General features: G+C 37.9%; 2 protein-coding genes across 2 annotated transcripts in view; both read left to right on the top strand.

Moving 5' to 3' along the window:
* The window catches only part of LOC141351231 (uncharacterized), a 137,143-nt gene extending 122,243 nt beyond the window's left edge, over nt 1-14,900 (top strand). The window contains exon 2 of the mRNA XM_073857850.1: nt 12,488-14,900. Coding sequence (XP_073713951.1) covers nt 12,488-14,424 — 1,937 coding nt within the window. The 3' untranslated portion in view covers nt 14,425-14,900. The remainder of the gene's footprint in view (nt 1-12,487) is intronic.
* The window catches only part of LOC129426484 (GTPase IMAP family member 8-like), a 107,542-nt gene that overhangs the window by 62,458 nt on the left and 23,235 nt on the right, over nt 1-21,849 (top strand). The window lies entirely within an intron of this gene.

Raw genomic sequence — 21,849 nt, 5'->3', positions numbered from 1 at the left:
ACAAGGAGGCACCCCTCCATTTCTCAGACAATACAATTCTGTTGACAATACACTAAATGCTAAGGCCCAGAATATCAAAATTATCTTTTAAAAAGCGAGGAGGTAAAGGATCTAGGGGTGTATATGATAATTTCATGTGTCTTATAATGTCCTTAAGAAAGCTGGAAGAGCTGGAAGAGAGACTCGTTTGTAACATTAACATTAGCGGTCTTACTGTCCTCAACTAGCGTTCAGATGCGCGCTTCTAGTTCTGCAACCTTTTCCGTCAGCCTTACTACTTCAATAGACTTAGCACATGTAAACCCCTCTTTGCTGACGGAAGAAGCTAAACTGTACATGTGGCAAGTAGTGCAGGTTACAATGACAAGCGGAGTCTTACCGTTTTCTTGCTGGGTGATGGCGTCTCCGTTCGCCCAAACTCTGTCCGTGAAGCTGCATCGAGACTGGTGCTCGCTCGCAGCACGCCTCGGCCGCCTACGAGGGTCTGTGGTCAGGGTGATGTTAGGCACGCTGACTCTGCGAAGGCCGGGCAGCAGCTCCTTCACAGCTTCCCGATCTGTTGTGGACAGATCAAAAAAGCATACATCGGATGAATCCGCCATTAGATCGCCAACGAAGGGAGGTTTAAGTAAACAGACGGTAAGAAATGCTAAATTTAGCCGGCACCGGCTGGTTATGCTAGCGGGCTATATGCTAGCGGGCTATATGCTAACACTGGGTGTTACTAGTGATAAAATCCTATCGCTTAGTAATACAATTCAGTAATCGGCAAGGTAAAGTATTCCTAAAATTAACTAATAAGTTATTTTATATAGATAGTAATAAGATAGTGAAAAAATAGGATTTAGCTGATAAGCTCAACGGAGCTCCGGGCTTGCGAGACCTCGTCTCTCTCTCTCAGCGTCTCTCTCTCTCAGCGTGGCTTCTGAAGACTTAATTCTCTGCTACTCTTAAGCGAGAAATTTTGTGAACATGTGGCTACTAATATAGATACTTTTCTGGAAGTAAACAAAAAGGAAGGTATATCATATTCCCTACTTTGGGAAACCTTAAAAGCGTACTTAAAGGGAAACTTCACCCATTTGCATTAAGCTTTGTATCATTAGAACCCCAGTCATGTTTTTGAATGGTCGTGCATCATTCCCTCAGTTTCCCCTGAGACGGGAGAAATACTGATTTCAGTGAGGCACTTCCTTCTTTCAATGAAATTAAAAGAAGGAAATTCTGTATCTCTATTGAGTGTGAAAGACTGTGAAAAAAACGATCAGCCGCCACCTTTATGCTAAGCTAAGCTAAACAGAAGTTGTGGAGCGAGCCAGACTTCATGTTACAATAACAGCGGAAGTTAATCAATTATATGGAAGAGGGTGATTTCGCAAGCGTGATGCTCTAATCCGCTTTTCATTGCACCTTTATGAGCCACAATAGAGCAAAGAGCTCAGGCAGATGGAGGAACAGAAGCCCGAGGAGTAGGCCGGAGCCTTTGCTTCGGCTGAGTAGAGGAGCTTGTGGAAGACACAGCAACCATCGGCCTCTGCTGCGTAGAGAAGCTTGGACAGACTACTCCCTGTACTCTTGCTGTCTGCTTGCTTTATAACACTTCTGCATCAGATAAGGATATGAACGTTTGTTTAGTGAATGTTTCCAGGCAAGAGAGGAACTTTGCACGGGTTTGGACGTGTTTATTTCACACTTACAGGCAAACACGCTGCGGAGTATATGAGCTTGGACGGACTCGCGCTGTGTACTTTCGATTTAACATTTCTGGATCATAAGGATATAAACGTTTGTTTTGTGGCTGTTTCGGGGCACTTTGCGCGTGCTTATTTCAAAGACGTGTTTCGGCTTACGAGCATAGAGCTGAGGCAGCGCGTCTGTGGAGATATTTTGCAGGGGACGCGTTTGTGTGGAGGATGCAGGAAAAACGGACGTCTGACTGTAAAGTGAGTGTTTCTATTTTCTTTGTTATACTAACATGGCATTTATATACACAATAGCATATCTGAGCGGTGTTTTATATGTCTATATTGTGAGAGCAGTGAGGCTGATATAACACAGATGTAATCACAGTAAACAAGAGACAAAAAATTGGTAAAACTAAATAAACATTTAATATGCATACTCTTTTATAAGTACTTGGAAAGACATTTGTACTGTGGATCTGAAACCGCACGTTACTGTTTGAATAAGACTTTGCTACACACCAGACCAGAGTGTTATTGTGTGTAACACAATGTAACATCACGTTTAAAAGTAAGTCATGATTGGTGTCTGTCAGACACAGTGATGGCTATTTTCTTTGTTTTTTCTAATGTGGCATTTATGTACACAACATCATATCTGAGCCATGTTCCGATTAATGGAAGTGGCTTGCAGACCTGTGCATTGTGGTGCATAGTGAGAGTTTTTCATACAAATGTGCTCTAAAGTCACGTTCTGTCTTTTCTCGGTCAAATAGGCACAAAATTCTAAATTTATGTTACATTTCGACTAGGGATGGGCGATATGGCCTAAAATCCATATTGCGTTATACATTGCAGCCTCTTGCGATAGCGATATGTATTGCGATATAATAATTTCAATAGACTCGTTTCAGAACAGGTTATATAGACCAGTGGTTCTCAAACTGGGGTCTGGCAGCACTACTTTGTATAATTTAATGTTTTGTTTAATTAAAATGTAAAGTTTTAGAACTGTTTTTTGTCATAAATTTTCTTTGGGGGGGCCGCGAAGGAATGCACCATACACAAAGGGGGCCGCACACTGAAAAAGTTTGAGAACCACTGATATAGACCCTTACAAAAGCCAAACTGCTAAAAAAGTAAGTAAAAGTAAACCGTTATGGCCAGATTAGTCTTGTTACCTCTCTTAGCTGGAACTTTTGCCTGACACACTCTACAGCAGGGGTGTCCAGACATTTTTGTTTGGTGATCTACTTTTAAAATGATAAAGCCGACAAGATCTATCTGCTAAAAAACACAGTTAATTATTTTTATAACACTAAACACTTTAAATGCTTGTGGGGACTATACTGCATATATATATATATATATATATATATATATATATATATATATATATATATATATATATATATATATATATATATATATATCATACTGCATGTTTCACAATTAGTAGACCATAATGCCAATTTCGCACGTGGAGCAGCAGTTAACTTATGTAACTTGTGGCTTAAATCCAAAAAATAGATGTTGCATCGGTCTTTTTCATGAGTTCCTCTGTTTCGCTGACGCTTTCATCCATGTTTATTCAGCTGCAGCTCGTGGCTCTAAAGTTTGCGGGTAGATTGTGTCATCAACACGCATTATCGCGATAATGATTTAAAATCTCTATCGTATGCCAATTTTCTATCGTTTATATTGCATATCGTTTATATTGCCCATCCCTAATTTCGACTACAAATATGACCCACTTTCAACAAAGATTAATGTTCCTATCGATGAAATGGCCCTTTAAGAGGACAAATTATCTCCTATGTAGCGCATGTCAATAAAGAACGCCGCAAACAAATACAAGACCTGACGGATTAAATTTTTAATTTAGATCGCAAATATTCTGAAAGCCCCTCCCCAGAATTATATAAAGAACGGATAGCACTACAGTCCAAGCTTAATCTTCTATCCACTAACCAGGCTGAATATTTATTACTGCTGACCCGGAGTACTTACTATGAGTACGGAGAAAAAGCTAGTCGATTGCTGGCTCACCAGCGGAAATGTCAGGCGGCTTCATGGCTCATACCCCAAATAAAAGATCAGGATCAAAACATAGCCACCAACCCAAAGGAAATCAATAATACTTTTGCAACATTTTACTCTATACTTTACACGTCTGAATTCCCTTCAGATGTTACGAATATGAATAGTTTTTTAGATCATTTAGAATTACCTACTATTGAGCCTGGAGACAGGGAAGTGTTAGATCGACCTCTTGCACTGACAGAGATCGCTGCAGCTATTGGAGACATGCGAATTTGTAAATCTCCAGGACCCGACGGTTACCCCCTGGAATTTTTAAAGCAGTTTAAAGATAAACTTGCATCTATTATGCTAGAAGTATTTAACTAAGCATTGAGAAATGGTTCCTTGCCCCAACCCTCACACAAGTTAAGATCACACTACTCCTCAAAAAGGATAAGGACCCCACTAACTGTGGCTCTTACTATGGCCTATCTCCCTCCTAAATATTGATATAAAAATTCTAGCCAAGGTGATGGCATACCGTTTAGAATCCGTTCTCCCTAAAGTAATTTCTGAGGACCAGACTGGTTTTATAAGAGGTCGGCACTCTTTTTCAAATATTCATCAACTTGCTAACATGATATTCGAGTCTGCAGAAGCTGTAATCTCTCTGAACGCCGAGAACGCCTTTGACCGGGTGGAGTGGAAATACTTGTTTGCCGTGTTGAAGAGGTTTGGGTTTGGTGACAGCTTTCTAGCATGGATTCGGTTGCTCTATTCGTCCCCACAGGCATGTATTCAAACTAATCAATCTCATTCCAAATTGTTCCCCTTGACACGTGGGACACGTCAAGGATGTCTTCTATCCCCAGTCTTGTTTGCAGTGGCAATTGAGCCTCTTTCGCTTGCTTTAAAGTCATCCTTGTTATTTCCTTGTTATAACATCGCGTCTCTCTGTATGCAGACGATCTTTTGATCCATGTAAGTAATCCAGAAACTAGCACCCCTGTAATTGTATCACTATTGAATAATTTTGGGTCATTTTCTGGCTACAAACTCAATTATCAGAAAAGCGAATGCTTCCCTATTAATGATTTTGCAATGCCATTTAAGCAAGAAGTAGTCCCTTTTCACTTAAAGGAACAGTATGTAGGATTGTGACCAAAACTGATATTGCAATCACAAAACTTGTGGCTAAAACTGGTACTGCAATCACACAAGTGGTGGCCAATACACAACATGACAAAATAAACTTCAGTTGAGGGCTGCAACTCCACTTTTTAAATGACAATATCCTGGCCAGACCACTGTTGTGAGTGATATAAGTATTTGAAATGAAAATGATTTCTTAATGTCTAGTGACATATAGTGAATATACATTTTGTACTGTTCCTTTAACACATTCCAGTTTCAAATATTTTGGAATAAATATTACGCGTTACTTCACCTCTCTTTTTGGGGCTAATTTTACACCTTTAGTTAACCAAATGAAAGCTGACTTTCAAAGGTGGAGCTGCCTACCTTTGACCATTGCAGGGAGGGTACAAGCGGTGAACATACTCCCAAAGGATTTGTATTTGTTTCAATGTCTACCAATATTCCTGACTAAATCATTTTTAAATCAGTTAACACACCCGTTACCTCCTTCATCTGGAAGAATAAAATTCCAAGAGTTAATAAAGGCTTACTTCAGGGGGGTCCCGATGTGGGGGGACTGGCTCTCCCAAGTTTTATTCACTACTATTGGGCAGTTAACTTATAGAAAATATTATTCTGGCTTCATGTGCCAGACACCGACTGGTGTACACTTGAGGCACACTCTTGCCACTGTCATCTCTTCCTGATTTGGTGTAGTCCTCCCTGCCCACAAAGTGGTCAAGGTTGACCTCCAATCCCATAGTACTATCCACCTTTAGAATCTGGGCCCAGTTCAGAAACCATTACAAATTCACCTCTCCCTCCCCCTTAGCCCTATTTATTAGAATCATTTATTTCCAGCTTCCTTTCTCGACTTAACATTTACTCAGTGGGGTAGGAAGCAGCTTTCCTCTTTTTAAAGCTTGTACTGTAAAGAAGGGTTTGATAATATATGCCAGAAATATGATCTCTCACGCAGTAACCTTTTTAGATATCTCCAAGTACACCACTGTGTCAAAACACTGTTCCCTTCCTTCCCAATCCTCCCTACTGAGGCAGCATGGGAAATGACCCTCCTCCGTCCACAAAAGGACTGATTTCACAATTATATTCTCAACTTATGTCTGTGGAAAACCCTAACCTTTCAAAAATTAAGAACAGGTGAGAGGACAAGTTGATGGTTAAGTTGTCAGATATTGGGATGATACACTACAAAGGATTACCTCATCCTGTGCATGCTTGGGGCTCATTCAGTTTAAAGTAGTGCTTAGGGCTCATTTCAGTAGGGCTAGGCTAGCAGATATATATCCAGGAACGGACGGGAGTTGTAATAGGTGCTCCCTCTCTCCAGCTGACTAAACACACACATTTTGGTTGTGCCCCAGATTAAATCAATATTGGTCATCTGTTTTTCAAACTTTATCTGAAGTCATAAAAATTCAAATTAAGCCTTGTCCGTTAATTGCAATATTTGCTATTCCAAGGCAGAGATGGGGACTCGAGTTTGAGACTCGGACTCGAGTGCGACTTAAGTCGCACACACAGTGACTTCAGACTCGACTTGAGACTCGACCCTCAAAGACTTCAGACTCGACTCGGACTCAAGCCACACGACTCGTGAACAATGTTTATTTTTAGGAAACGTCTGATGAGCTCGCTGTCATAGCTCCCTCCGTTACCTACAACCTGCCCACGACGGAACACGTGACGTATCTGCTCCGCGCGGGCGGCCGCGAACATACATGTCGACTGTACCTGCAGGCAGCCTCTGCTGTGGCATTCATCTAAAAGCTTTGGGTAGTGCTGTGACAGATCCGCGGTTCGGCTCGCATGTGATTTGCGGATTAATATGCAATTTAAATAGGGTAAGTTTATCATTAACGTCTTTCTAAGGCTTGCAATTGTTTAAATGGTTAAACAATTTAACCGCAAAAAGGCGCTCAAGTTAGCAGATTTCTGTACGCACATGCGGTTCAGTGTATCCGGTCCAGCTCCAGTCAGGTCCAGAGTTGCGCTACTTTGTGTCATACTGTACTTGCCGAACTGCGCGATCCGATCGGCGTATGAAATCAAATTAATACTATAGCGGATCTAGAGTGACTGGGGAGCAGACTGCTGTGGCGCCACAAGAACCCACAGGAAAGTGACAACAAAGTACCGCGAGAGCGATTTCAGTTATCACATGGAGAAATCTGCTTTGAATCGCTCTCGCGGTACTTTGACATCACCAAGAGGTCTGCTTAGCGCCAAATGAACTCGAACCTGCAGTGTAGCTGCTCACGCGACACTGTAAACAAACAGGAATTGTCCATCTGGAGAAGTGAACGAGTGGAGCAGTGCTTCAACATGAAATCCGAGAGTTAACAACGCACATGTGAGTAAACAACATTTAAATCATCAGTCCATTTTAATAGATAAGGTTTCAAGTGCAATAAAATAAGCCCGTGATTATATCCTGATGGTTTTTAGCTGCCTTCAGCATGTTTGCTTGTGCTTCAGTGTTAAACTTCCCTTCTCTGTGTTCATTTATATATCTACGTTCAAGATGTATATGATCTTAAACTTCTGTGAGGAAATTCATGTCTGCGTTGATGTTCAGTTCAGACTTGCAAATTAAAGATCATTTTCTTCACTTTGGTTTGGTGTCTAATATTAGGCTACATGATGGTCTTGTAATAATAAAAGTAAAAGCCTATTTTCATTTTTAGACAATGCTTGTATTATATGCAAAAAATAAGCTTTTTATATCAATGACTATGCAAATTAGAGTTAATTCATGGTAATCTTAAATGTGTATTAATTAAAAACATTTATACCATTAAATTACACATGGTAATGTTATCAATAGTTGTCAGATAATAGCTATTTAAAGAGTGGATATTTTTCTTCTTCAATGCATGTGTTAGCCACGGATTGAAGATTGTAAACAGTTTATTTAATTTTAATTAACAGTTGAGTAACTTTTGGCCCTGAGTTAGATGTTAATTAACACTAAACCAGTCTAAAAATCAGTCCAGTTTCCCCAGCTGTAAACCCATTGGCTGTTAAACTCTTTTTTTTTTCTTATAATAAACTGACATGTTGATAACACATTCAGTTTATGTGTATATGAGTACACTTTCAGAATGCTCTGTTACATGAAGATCCATACTGTATGCATCTGTGAGTGTGGTGGTGCGTTGCGCTGGGACGAGTGAGCATAAGGGTGAGAGGGAAAAATCACAGTATACTCACTACAAAAATATAGACTACACCACTGACCTTACTTAATGTGCAACTTTGTTTTTTTTTTATAAATGTTTATAATTTCTTTTTGTTATTAGAGTTTTATTTGTTACAACGAGACTTGAGACTTGACTTGGACTCGAGCCCAGAGACTTCAGACTTGACTTGGACTCAAGCTCAAAGACTTCAGACTTGACTTGGACTCGAGGTCAAAGACTTCAGACTTGACTCGGACTCGAGCTCAGAGACTTGTGAACATCTCTGTTCCAAGGAGACTTTAACTTTAACTTTTAAGATAAAATGAAACTGGAGAACTGCTTCACTTCCTGTAAAATGTAACATCCTTGATTCTCCAATAAATAAATAAATATATATATATATATATATATATATATATATATAAATTATTATCTTAACTCTTTCCCCACCAGCGTTTTTTAAAAAAGTTGCCAGCCAGCGTTTTTCATGATTTTCACAAAAGTTTAATGCCTTCCAGAAAATATTATTCTTCAAATATATAAACATACAATATACCAAATGAAAGAACAGACCCTCTGCTTTCAAAAAAAAAAAAAAAAAACGTTTCATCCTACCTTGAGTAGTTCTTTTGTAATCAGCTTTTGAATATGGGTAGGTTTCTGCAAAAACACCACATTTTGAGCAAAAGATAATTCCATTTCTGTGACGGACTTTTCATAGAGATCCCATTCAGAGCGATCTTTAAAACAGACACCGACATGCAGCAGCTTGCCATAGGGCAATACTTCCGGGTTTAAAAAGTTGCGGAAGGGCGCCACCTAGTGGATAATAGCGGTATTGCGGAAAGACGGAAATACTCGTCATTGGCGGGGAAGCGTTTTCTCTTGATTGACGAGTAGGGCTGTCACTTTTGTGAAAAAATCATTTTCGATTTTTAATATATAAGTGTTCATTGAATCGATTGTAAAATCGATTTTCCATGTCTAAAAAAGACGTTTCCATTTAACGCCAAATAACAGACAAATGTAAAGAGAGCGCCTGAAACGCACACGTCAGCAATATTTCTTATTCATTGTCATTAAGTTTCGTGCAGAATAAAAAACAGCAACAGTAGTGCAACATTCTCTAAAAGAGTGGACTGCTGCCATAAATAAAAAACATTACTGCAGGTTCAACCGGCTGCTTTTATGATTTAGGCAATTCAAAAATTATTTTAAATAATGATTCGATCCATTTCAAACAACGGTTCAAAAATGAAACTTTAAATAGACTTACTTGAAGTTGAGAACATGCTGTGTATTTTTTTTATTAAACGTAACCGACACTTAGGCGGCACTAGGCAGGCATAATGAAATGCGCAAAAGACTAGGGCCATTACAAATTATTGGTCAGGAAAACAAGTCGATCAACATTTTAGGGGTCAAGAGCAGAGCGCTTTTCATTCACTATGTCCATCTGTTGAGAAGACGCACTCCGACCGCACTGATGTCCCAGGGAAACTCGGGTACTTCGTTGCCAGCTGCGTATTTCGTACTGCCAATCTTCTATCTCAAAAGCGGGTCACTGTCAGCTCGCAAGGGTGGCTCCTTGTCATAACTCATCATCTCCTGTAAGGTCACAATTTCGACGTTGTCTCGTGTTGCACAGGTTTATTGACGTTGTCCTCCATTTTCTTTGCAAAACACTAGATGCAGCGATTGAAAGCGTGAAACTATAGGTGCGTAAAATTGCTGGGTATTTTCTGTCTAGCTTTCGCACACCTACTGCACTTTCAGAATTCTTTATTTTCTTTTTCTGCTTGTTTGTGAGTTTTGTTACATCTATATTTTAACTGTTTAATTCTTTTAAAATTAATAGTGTACATATTTGGTTAAAATCGATTGCCTATTTTCGTTTTCGAAACGTTTTTTGGTTGGTCCGATCGATTGTGCAATCGATTTTCGAACGAAAAGTGACAGCCCTATTGACGAGATATCTCGTCAATGGCGGGGAAAGAGTTAAATTATCTTCATCATAAAATGGAAAGTAAACCGATTTTCTTCACGGAAGGTCTGCATTCATTAAAAATGAGCTAATAAAATATTCCAAATCAATATTTAAAGCTCCTTTTCTACTTATGAGGTAAATAGCCGTGTATAGGGATGCACCGAAAGGAAAATTCTTGGCCGAAGTAAAATGAAAAACTCATCCAGGCCGAATATGATTTTTTTTTTATAATATACAATTATTTTGCCAATTTTCTCACCATTGCACAAGTTACATTTTCAGAATGTAATTTATAATATATTTATTTCATATATATATATATATATATATAAGTCTGAATATATATTTATAAGTCTGAATATATAGTTATAATTTTGAATATATAAATATAAGTCTGAATATATAAATGTTACTTGTAAATATATAGTTATAAGTCTGAATATATAAATGTAAGTTTGAATATATAAATATAAGTTTGAATATATAAATATAAGTCTGAATATATAAATATAAGTTTGAATATATAAATATATAACCCTAACCCTAACCCTAAACTGAATATATAGTTATACGTTTGAATATATAAATGTAAATCGTGAATATATAAATATAAATAGTGACCATAACTGTATTGAACAGTTCTTGAGAACTACTTCTTCCGCCACGGATTTGAGGGCGGCCAGAATGACAGGTAAAACTTTCGGCTGCTTTGAATCTCATAACAACTCAATGGACGGAAAACCCGTTACTTTATATTACCGTTTCTTGGTCACAAAGTGTAGTTTTAAGATTAGTTCAGTCGAGAATATATATGTATTATATTTAAATCTGCAGTCGATTAGTAAAGATAGCGCCTGTTTGAACGTTTGCTTAGTGAGATTCAGTACGTATGAGAACCAAAGTATGGTAGCCCTCTCTGGGCTACATCTCTGACAGGGCTCTCATGTTGGCCTGATGGTCAAAAATTATGTCAAATCAGCAGTATTTGGTGTCATGATGAAACTATTACTTGTTTTCTTATTCATATTTAGTGTCTTTTGTGTTGTTATTGTTTTGGCGAGAGGTAAAAGTTAATAAAACTATACTTTTATAATGTTACTATTGGTTTCCCATTTCATCTTAACGTGATACGAGCACTCGGTTATTATTACACTTTGTTCTTGTCAGTACTATATAAAACTTTTTTTTATAAGTGTCAGAGATTTGTTTTTGCATGCTGCTTATAAATATATCAGTGGCGATATCTCATAACATGTTTTAATAGTCACGTCACGATAAAGTAAATGATCAATGTCCACATTTAAAAGCTGCTGTGCTTACCTGCAGTTCCACGGTGTTTTCGCATTCTGATAAGAGATATAGCTCCAGAAAAAAATTAGTGTTTATATTCCTCTTTCCAAGTGTCCACACGATGTGACAAGACATTAATCCCATTAAGTTTAACGTAACATCCAAGAGCGCTGATCTTTGATGGAATAATAACTTCCGATTGGCGATTCACAGACTGATTTACGAGCTAGTAAACTAATGAGACACACGGAGAGTGTTTAAAAACAGCGCGTTTGTGTGTGTCCGTGTGTGTGCAGTTTCTCCATTCAGAGATGAGCCGGTTTAGGACCTCCATTCACTAGGTGGCGGAATAATACGAAAGGTGAAGCGGTTACTGTGCCGTTATCAGTAGAATATTGCACGCCTCTTAGCCAATCATATTCGAGAACCAGAAAGAACTGTTGTATTTATATATTTATATTTATATATATATATATATATATATATTCACATTATTTAACAATTACTTTTTTTTAAACATTTCAGCAGTCATTATAGGGCCTGGTCATTTCTCTGATCAGATAGCTATAGATAGACTTGTTAATGCTGTTTCATTTACATTCTACAACATAAGTGAGTCTTGCCTAAACTGTTATTAATCCCATCTTCTATTCCTATGCAAAATGCAAATAACCTATTCATTTTTGCCTTAAGAAACTTGTAATGACGTTTATATAACACTGTATGTTGAGCAGCCGATGTGCACCTGTGTGCATGGTCAAACACGAGCAAAGGGAGAAAGAGAGACGGCAGCAAGATTGACAGGAGATGACAGAGGAAAACCCCCTTAACAAAGCAGTCTTACAAAAAGCTTTTTTTTAAATAAACATTTTATTTCTGGTTTAATATAAGTATTTTTGTCATTGAAGGACTTTACTGGTTTTAGGAAGTTTTTATTACATGAACATGTGAAGCACCTTTTGAGCACCTTTATTTTTATGAGTATTTTGTGTGCAAATTGAAGAATGTGAAGTAATTTTGTTCATGAAAAAATGCTACTGTCATGTTGTAAAGGCTGTAGTTGTAGACATGCCAGTGTTCTTGAGAAGTTCAAGCTATTTTATTGCAAAGTCTTTTCTGTATATTCATACATGAATTTAAATCCTAAATCTTAATTTGATTTTCAGGTATTAAAGAGGAACAGGAAGATCTGAAGCATTTAAGGATTGTTTTGATTGGAAAGACAGGAAGTGGAAAGAGCGCAACAGGAAACACAATACTGGGAAGAAATGAGTTTCTCAGCCGATCAAGCACAGATTCAGTGACGACTGTTTGTGAGAAGAGAGTTTGTGAAGTTGATGGTCGATCAGTCGCTGTTGTTGATACTCCAGGTCTGTTTGACACAAAAACACAAAAAGAACAAGTGTTGGATGAAATCATGAAATGTGTTTCACTGTCAGCACCTGGACCTCACGCCTTCATCATTGTGTTGAGTGTGGGAAGATTCACCAAAGAAGAAACAGACACTATAGATCAGATGAGGATGATCTTTGGTACTAAAGTTGCACAGTTCAGCATCGTTCTGTTCACAAGAGGAGATGAACTGAAGGATGAATCCATAGAGGATTATGTGAGAGAAAGTGAATCTGAAGAACTGAAGAAACTGATCAGAGACTGTGGAAACAGATACCTGGCTTTTAATAACAATGAAACACAAGACAGAACTCAAGTGATGAAACTGATAAAGATGATAGAAGAGATGAAAACAACAAACCACGGCAGATATTTCACTAACAGCATGTTTGAAGAGGCAGAGATGAGCATTAAAAAGAAAGTGGAGGAAATACTAAAAGAGAAAGAGAGAGAAATTCAAGCAGAAAAAGAGAAAATTAAAGCCAAACATGACATTGAAATTAAAAGCATGAAGAAGAGATTAGAAGAAGAGAAAAGAAAAGCAGATGAGGAAAGAGTGAAAATGGAAAAGAAATTCAAGGAAAAAGAACAAACTTTAAGAAAAGAATTTGAGAAAAAAGAGAAAACAGAAGAGCAGAAACGAGAGAAAGAGAAACAGAAACGATTAGAGGAGGAAAAACAACAAAGAGTTGAATATGATCAGAAGATAGAAGAGATGAAGAGAGAGATTGAACAACAGATATCACAGTATGAAAAGAGAGAGAAAGAGAGAGAAGAAGAGGATAGAAAGAGAGAAAAGAAATACAAACAAGATCAAGAGAAGATGAAAGCTAAAGAAGATTTCATCATACAGTTACAGAAGAAACAAGAGGAGGAGATTAAAAAGAGAGATTTAGATGAACAGAAGAGAAGAGAACAAGAAGAGAGAGAGAAACAAGAATGGGTGAGAAAAATAAGAGAAGCTAAAAATGACAAAGAAGAGATTCAAGAGGAAATTAAACGACAACAGATTAAATGGGAGGAGGAAAAGAAACAACAGATGAAAGAGAGAGAGGATGATGAGAGAAAGAGAAGAGAAAGACATGAAGAACAACTGAGAGAAAAACAAAATGAACTGGAGAAAACCAGAAAGAAACTTGAGAAAAAGAAAGAAGAAGAGAGACAAAAGAGAGAAGAAGAGACACAGAAACAAAGACAAGAGAGAGAACAGAAAGAGAGAGAATATGAAGAGAAGAAAAATGAAATGATGAAACATTATGAGAAATTGGAGCGAGAGAGAGAAGAGGAGTGGGAGAGAAAGAGACAAGAGGATGATGAGAGAAGAGAAGAAGAGAAAAAGAGATGGGTGAAAAGAAATGAGGACATAAAAAGAGAGAAAGAAGAAGAGATCAGAAGAATAGAAAGAGAGAGTAAAGAAAAAGAAGAAAAAGAGCGAGAAGAAATGAAGCAGGAACATGAACAAATAATAAAGGGGGTGATGACGAAATATGAAGATGAAGCCAGAAAACAAGCAGAGGAATTGAATGACTTCAGAGAGAAAAATGAGCAACAAGTTCAAGAGATTAGAGAATTGCTGGAGGAACAACAGAAACAACGCGAATTACTAGAGAAAGTTTATCAACACTTACAACAACAGAAAGGGGAAAAAATAAATCAGCTAGAGAAAGAAGTTGAAGAGCTGAAAAATAAACCACGCTGTGACATTATGTGAAAGGACGAAGACACAATGGGTCTCATTCATGAAACACGAGCAGAACGAATTTTTGTGTAAATCGTTCGTAAAGTCCTTTTGGCGTACATTTTCGGATTCATGAAAATGTTCGTATTTTCCAAATGTTAGTTGGTACGAAAGAAATCTACACCTGCTCCCAGCCACGCGTAAATTGTGCGTTTAACATCCGAACGTTTTGCTCATCAATAATAACATCTGCACTTTATAATAACACTTTAATCAAATAAATTATTGATTTCAATAGGGCTGGGCAAACGAAATTGTTAAGGAAATTGTTTCCTATAAAATGGCCAAAATCAGGCATAACACAGCGCTGCGCAAAAGGCGTATTTTCAGAGACCGCGCAGACTTACTTGCCGAGAATGAAGACTGGTTAATTAGTCGTTTCAGGCTACCCAGACCAGTTCTTTTGTGAAAAGTTAAATCTGCTCAAATGTAAACTGCTTGTGTACTTCCTCTAAAATTATATTTTTTATTTTTGAATAAGATTTTTTCGAAGTTAATTTGTTTTTTGCAGTCAAGCTACATGTCGAACCATTTTCTTTTCACTTGTGGGATTGTTCGATTAACAGATGAAATTTCATTAACAGCATCTGTAATGTGCTGCCTAGCTTGGGCAGTATTTATGGTAATTGAGAATAAGCGTGCACGCGCGTCCCATGTACGATTAATAGGAATTCATTAACACATACACACATTTAACTATCAAATCTGACGTTTACGAAGTATTTGTGAATCGGGAGGAGAGTTTTCGGGAAGGTCTGTTTACGTGCAAATCACTCACATATTTACTCATATATTTACGAATGTTTCATGAATGAGACCCATTAAGTTTAAACTAATTTCATTTTTTATGTCAGTAAATGAGAGAGAAGTTTTTTCAGATGAAGGGATCACTGAGGCTGTGTGCATATAATCATTGATAAGTTTGAATTTTTTTTTTTTTTTTTTGATAGTCAAAAGTTTAATAGACAAAAGTAAGGGTTAATCCACAGATAGCATAAAATGATTTTAATTAACAGCTAACAGTTACTGTGGATTATCCTGTTATACCACAATCAATTTGAAAGATAAAAACTAGTTAAAGCCGTTGTTGTTTTTTGGAAGTGGAAATCTGAGTCAAGTATTTCTACAGACCACTGTATTCAGTATAAATTAATTCAATCACCAATCCTCACAGGATTGTGGAAAACCCTACAGTGATAAAAACATACATTACTGTGCAAAAGTTTAAGGTCATCATTACATCTGTTGTTTTATCATTGGTATAGTGACCATATATCATTATCTGTTAGTCTCTTTATTTAAGTAATATCGCTCGACATAAAGTGTGATGTTGCTCTATATCATCAGAACTGTGATTAGGCCAGAGGCAAGCCAATTACAGCTGTGATGATATAGAGCTATATCACACGACTCCGAAAGCGATATTGCTTTTATACAACAGTTCGAAGGCACACGTTTGAATAAACAAAAACTAGTTTAGGAACTACTTTCTTCCGCCACGGATTTGAAGCTCAGAATGACAGGTAACACTTTCTGCTGTTTTGAATCTCATAATGACTACTGAATACTTTACATTACTGCACTGTGTTCATTACTTGCACAGAGGTAGACATAATGTAAGGTTGCATTTTAAACTTCTATTTTTTCACACTGATTAACTGTCTGTTAATGAAGTAAAAGAAGATTTAATGTTAACTATAGAAACTTTCATAAAAGTTCTTCAGGAAACACCATGCTACAGGTATACATACACCTACTTCAACACTGTTTATTAGGCTCTAGGACATAACCAATTGTTAATTATAGTACATTAAATTTGGAATGGCACCGGGGGGTGGCGAGTCAGATGTCACCGAGTAAAGTGCATACTGAGTTGTCTGTTGTTTAAGTCAAGTAAATGGCGATTAACAGTTTTTGCAATGCGACAATTTTATTTATGTCCCGACCAATACCAAAATCAAGCTAAAGCCCTTGACGGGCATAGAGATAATTACTTCCGATTGGAATTCACAGACTGATTCATGAGCTAGGGAACTTATTGAGACTCACAGAGTGTGTGACCAGTCAAAGAGCGTATGAGTCACAATTTAAGGAAGCCTCCCTCACTAATGCTGGATTCACCCCAAATGCGGTAGAGGCAGCAAAAACTCGCTATTTGCATGTAGTTGGACACTTAAACATTTTGAGTTTACTCACTTTATTCACACTTGAAATTATTGTAATTCGAGACATTCACGCGGAAATTCGCATCATGGGAGGGGCTTCTGCAACTCTGCTCGCTTCCTGTAATCACGTCACTACTAGAGCAAGCTTCTGATTGGTTAACGCAGTGCCATTTTCAGTGAAAATTCAAATATTTCAACTTGCGCATTTCCCACGGCAACGCTCAATTCGCCTAATTTGCACCGGAAGACCTCCAGACGAGCATAAACGCATCTTTACATTGATTTAAAGAGCCAGTAAGATGCCAATTTTAAGCGTCCTATCACTGTTTATAAGTCCCGGACAACAGGTTTAGATGCATGCAAGGTCAAAAAACACTGTAATTTTCTCAAAATATAAATTTAAAATTACCCCATTTCTCAGAGATCCCCAAACGATTCGTGTGAAGCCGTTCAACGACTCAGTCTGCCCAAACCCCACCTTTCAGTAGCCTACTCTGCTCTGATTGGTCAACTGACAACAGTCTTCGCACAGATCACAGATCAGTCTCACAGACCACAGATCAGTTGCACAGCCCAACAATAGTGCAACATGTAATGACCTCGTGCTAACATGATTTACTGAGAAGACATTATCGACATCAATACACATCATTCATCATTAATCCAAGCAATACAAACGACGACAGAAAAAAAGTTTTTACACTCATTTAAGCATTTATGTAAGCTAACCGGGTCGTAGCAAAACCGTAAGTGAGCATGCGCTAGCTGCTTGCTAACGTGACTCTCTGACAGTAAATTAACAGTTTAAATACACAACATCATTCATCATTAATCCAACCAATACAAACGACGATTGAAACTAACAATTTTACACTCATTTAAGCAAGTATGTAGCTATAATCATACTTACAGTTTGTGGTTAGGAGACGCATGTTGTTCCAAATAAAGTGGGTACTGAACCATCTTTCATTGCCAATTTGTCTAAATCCCTCATTTAAAAATAAATTTTAAGCACTGATTCTTCATAGCCAGAAACGTTTAGTATATCCCTCCTTGAAAAAGTCTCCTTTGGTAGTGAAAACAACACAAGCTGAAAACACAGCGTGAGCTGATGTTTACACTCACACACTAACTAACTGTGGGCGGGTCAGTTTTTGTTTCTCCCGCAGGCAAGGCTGTAGGCGGAGATAGTATCTCATGTGACGTGGATAAAGACAGGCAGGAGATCCAATCCATATAACGATTCGTTTCAGCAATTCAGAGTCGACTCCCTTTAGAAGCCAATAACTTTATTAATTGTGCACTATTTGGTTCAACTACTTTGCACATTGTTTACATTGATGGACAGCTACACGACACACTGCAATACATGTCAGTTTCCATTTTGGATCTGTGTGGCTCTTTAACATTGAAATCACTCCTGCTTGACGCCTCTACCGCGGCTGGTGTGAATGCAGTATAATGCTAAAATGATGAGTAGGTGGTGGAATGAAACAAACGGTGAAGTGGTTATGGTTAAGTTATCAGTACAATAATTAATGCTAGTGAAGGGCTCTTAGCCAATCAGATTTGGGAACCAGAAAGAACTGTTGTATAATAGAATACAGCCGGAACATTTGTAATCCTTAAAAAAATGTCAAGCATTTAATGTTTTAATGTTATCTCTTCCTATGTATCTTTGTTTTTTTACTGTGATTTTAATTCTCTCTCATTGATGCTATTATTTTATGATGCTTTCCTCTTTGAAAATCATTTGTATCCTAAGCACTTTGAATTGCATTGCATTTGTGTACAAAATGTGCTGTATAAATAAACTTTCAGTGGAAGAATTAAGTTTTGAACCGTCAGCATTTTTTAAATTAAACACAGTTCTGGTGCAGCAATTGACCCTTTGCAAGGAGTCTGATTGACAGGCACCTGACCAATCATATAGAGTTGAGTTACACCAGCTGCACGCCAGAATCTGTTAAATACTCTTTCTTGATTGTAGCTTGTCATCACACTGTACGGCCATGATCCTAGTTAAAAGTCATCACATATGGGACCTCAGGTGTCACCCGGTACAACAACAAATACTTTATTAATGGACTTACACAAGATGATGCGTCTGGAGTTTTACCTCATAGCCACATCACTGCAAAAACTTTTGACACTGCCAGAATTTTATCAGAGGTAAACTTTTATTGTAATGGTCATGATCACTTTCACCTCTTCTCTAAAGCTCACCACACGTTGTGTAGTTAAGACAAGCACAGTAGGACTGTTACAGTAGTTAAAGGTGCTCTAAGTGAATTCACGCGTTTTAGACCATAAAATTTTTTTGTTACATACAGCAAACATCTCCTCACTATCTGCTTGCTGCCTGTCCGATGATCAAACTGTAAAAAAAGCGATCTCTGTAGACAGCCCAGCCTCCACGAACTTCAATATAAACACAGTGGCCAAACCTGCACCACGAAACAAAACAAAGTGTTCCAGCCAATAAACGCCAAGAAAGATTTGGGGGTTGGGTTTGGGCACGTTCATGAAAGCATGGAAGGGAGGGGGAGGAGTTAACTACGCTCAGTTTGTTTGAAAACACATTTCAAAAATCAACACAGATTTGCTTAGACCTTTAACTACTAATGTCTGACTCACAGTACAGGGTTTTTAAAATCCTAGCAGATTATGAAAAACTGGTTGCAGTACTTGCAGATATTCCTCTCTCAAATCTTAAACATGTTCACACTACAGGATTTAAAAATCCAAGTGCATCACACACTACAGGATATTATTAAGATTATCTTGCCAGCACAAGCACTTCATATCACCGCGTGGGGGTGGAGATTGTGACCATTTATTATGGTTTTCTTTATATTTTCATTTGCTAGCAGCGTTCTACATTTTCAACCTATGCGACTTTTCCCTCCTTAGCTCTTGTTTATGAGGCACCGATCATCTTGCAGTTTAGTGTAGTATTAAAATCAGCATTTACATTACCAATGGGTTTGGATAAATGTAATTTAATATAAAACGTTGTAAGTGTCGATCTGAAATGCAGCAGATTCTTAGGTGATTGGTGTTTCAGCACTCATTTAATGCACATTACAGTGCTTGAGGGAAGTTCAAGCGGATAATTGATATTTCAAACAACTAATGGCATGATAACACCTACACAGTCTCATGTAGATGTGTATAAATAGCCAGAAGTGTGAAAACTCTTGCAATACATACATAGAATTCTAATTTGGCGTGCATATGATATACGCCAGTCTTTCTCGTTCACTTAAAACGGCTCATCTTTTTTTTGTGGTTTTATGTATCAATTTTTTGTGCGTTTTTTTTTTTCAACCATTTTCACTTGGGTTTAGGGTTAGATTTGAGGTTTGCTTTAGGATGTTATTTGTCTGCCATGTTTTTGTCTATTTTTAAGCCATGGTCGCTTGGTGGGGTTACAATTGGGGTTTGGGTTAGGAAATCATTTTATGTAACAAAAAGTTGTTCTAACCCTAAACTCAAGTGAAGATGGTAAAAAGAAGGAAACCAATACATAAAACGACAAAAGGGATGTGCCGTTTTGAGTGAGCGGGATGGGCTGGCGTATCATATGCCTGTATTGAGTTTTTACTAAAACCCTAAACCGAAGCGACAATGGTAAGAAAAAAGGACAAAACTGTTGAGTAACAAATACATGACAGTGACACGTTCACAGAAATACGTGACATGTTCACGCAAAAAGAAGGAAAAACATGTCAGTGTTACAGAAAACACTCACAAAATTATGTGACTATAGGTACGTAATTTCGTGATTATGGGTTGCAATAGGAGCTGCAGCCATGGCGGAACAAAATTAAAATGAAATCCTGCCTTCCACAAATTGTTTCTCCGGCCCAATATTATCCAGCTGCGCTGTCTTCTAGACCAGTAGCCTACAGCAGCTTGTTTCGTGGTCCCTATTACAAAAGCGGTCAATCATCTCCGTCTCTCATTGATTGTTGTGAAAATAATGACGTAATTATCCTGATTTAAAATCCTTAATGGGGCGGTTTCCTGGACCAGGATTAGCTTAATCCAGGACTAGGCCTTAGTTTAATTAGTAAATATAACTAGTTTTAACAAACATGCCTTACTAAAAACATTACCTGTGCGCATTTTGAGGTAAAACAAAGGGCACTGATGTATTTTAAGATATGTAAGTGCACGTTGTTTTCAGTTTGGAGAGCTCTTAAAAGTGTTTAAGTCTAGGACTGGTCTAATCCCTGTCCGGGAAACCGCCCCACGATCAAAAATGTTTGGGGCAGCCCAGATTGGCTCGAAAGCATTTTGGAAGTGGTAATTTTAGATTTTTAAACAAACATCTTACCTCGATCGGCTCTGAAGTTCGGCCCAGATGAACCCTGTAGATATTCTGGGCCAAACTTTGGGGCCGATCGAGGTCCATGACCCGATTTTCTCTCGGATCCTCAGGAGGGGAAAATCAGGCTAAATCCTGTAGTGTGAGCCAGGCATATAGCTAGAATAACATATTAAATCTTGTGTCATAAATACATATGAATTTTGACTTTTAAAGATGTAATAGTGAGTAGAGAGTTACCCAACTTTACAGGAACAGTGTTGCTTCTCAGAGTTGTGATTCTTGATCACCAGGGCTGCGTTCAGCCCCGACAAAACGTTGCACAACGTTTATTAAACAGAAACGGTGATGCGTGGAACGCCCTGTTGTGATGACGTAAGAGTTGCAACTACGGTAGCTGAGAGGCCATTCTTTGTGTTCTTTTTTAAATGTTTCTGAAGCCTGATGAATTCATTATAAATGTGTGTTTAATACTGTAAAAGACCCTCAATGTTACAGTCACTGACCTTGCCGTCCAGAATGAACGACAACATTCCAACTTGAACCCATTGAGCGAGCTGTCTCTTTACTACCGCGTGGTTTTATACATCTTGCAGCTGATTGGGCCGACATTTCTGACACACCCACCAAACAAGAGAAAACAAATCTAAAACCTGTTGCATTCCGTTGCACACCGTTTCCAGGAAACATGTCGTTCAACCCGGAAACCGTAGCAAAACGTTGTGCACCGGTGTGAGATTGAACGTGTCCCTGGTGATGCAGTACTTTCAGTTTTATGAAATGTAGGCTTCAATCTTAATTTTATTTATTTCATTCTGAGTCCCTTTTACTTTGAATGCATATTGCAGAACTTCTGTGTGCGTTTGTTTAAAATTAACGTAATTTTTTTGCTAGAAATTA

This window comes from Misgurnus anguillicaudatus, chromosome 19 (assembly GCF_027580225.2).
Source record: "Misgurnus anguillicaudatus chromosome 19, ASM2758022v2, whole genome shotgun sequence".
Taxonomy (NCBI): Eukaryota; Metazoa; Chordata; class Actinopteri; order Cypriniformes; family Cobitidae; genus Misgurnus; species Misgurnus anguillicaudatus.
Note: the sequence above shows the minus strand (reverse complement) of the source record. Positions and strands in the feature narration are given on the sequence as shown.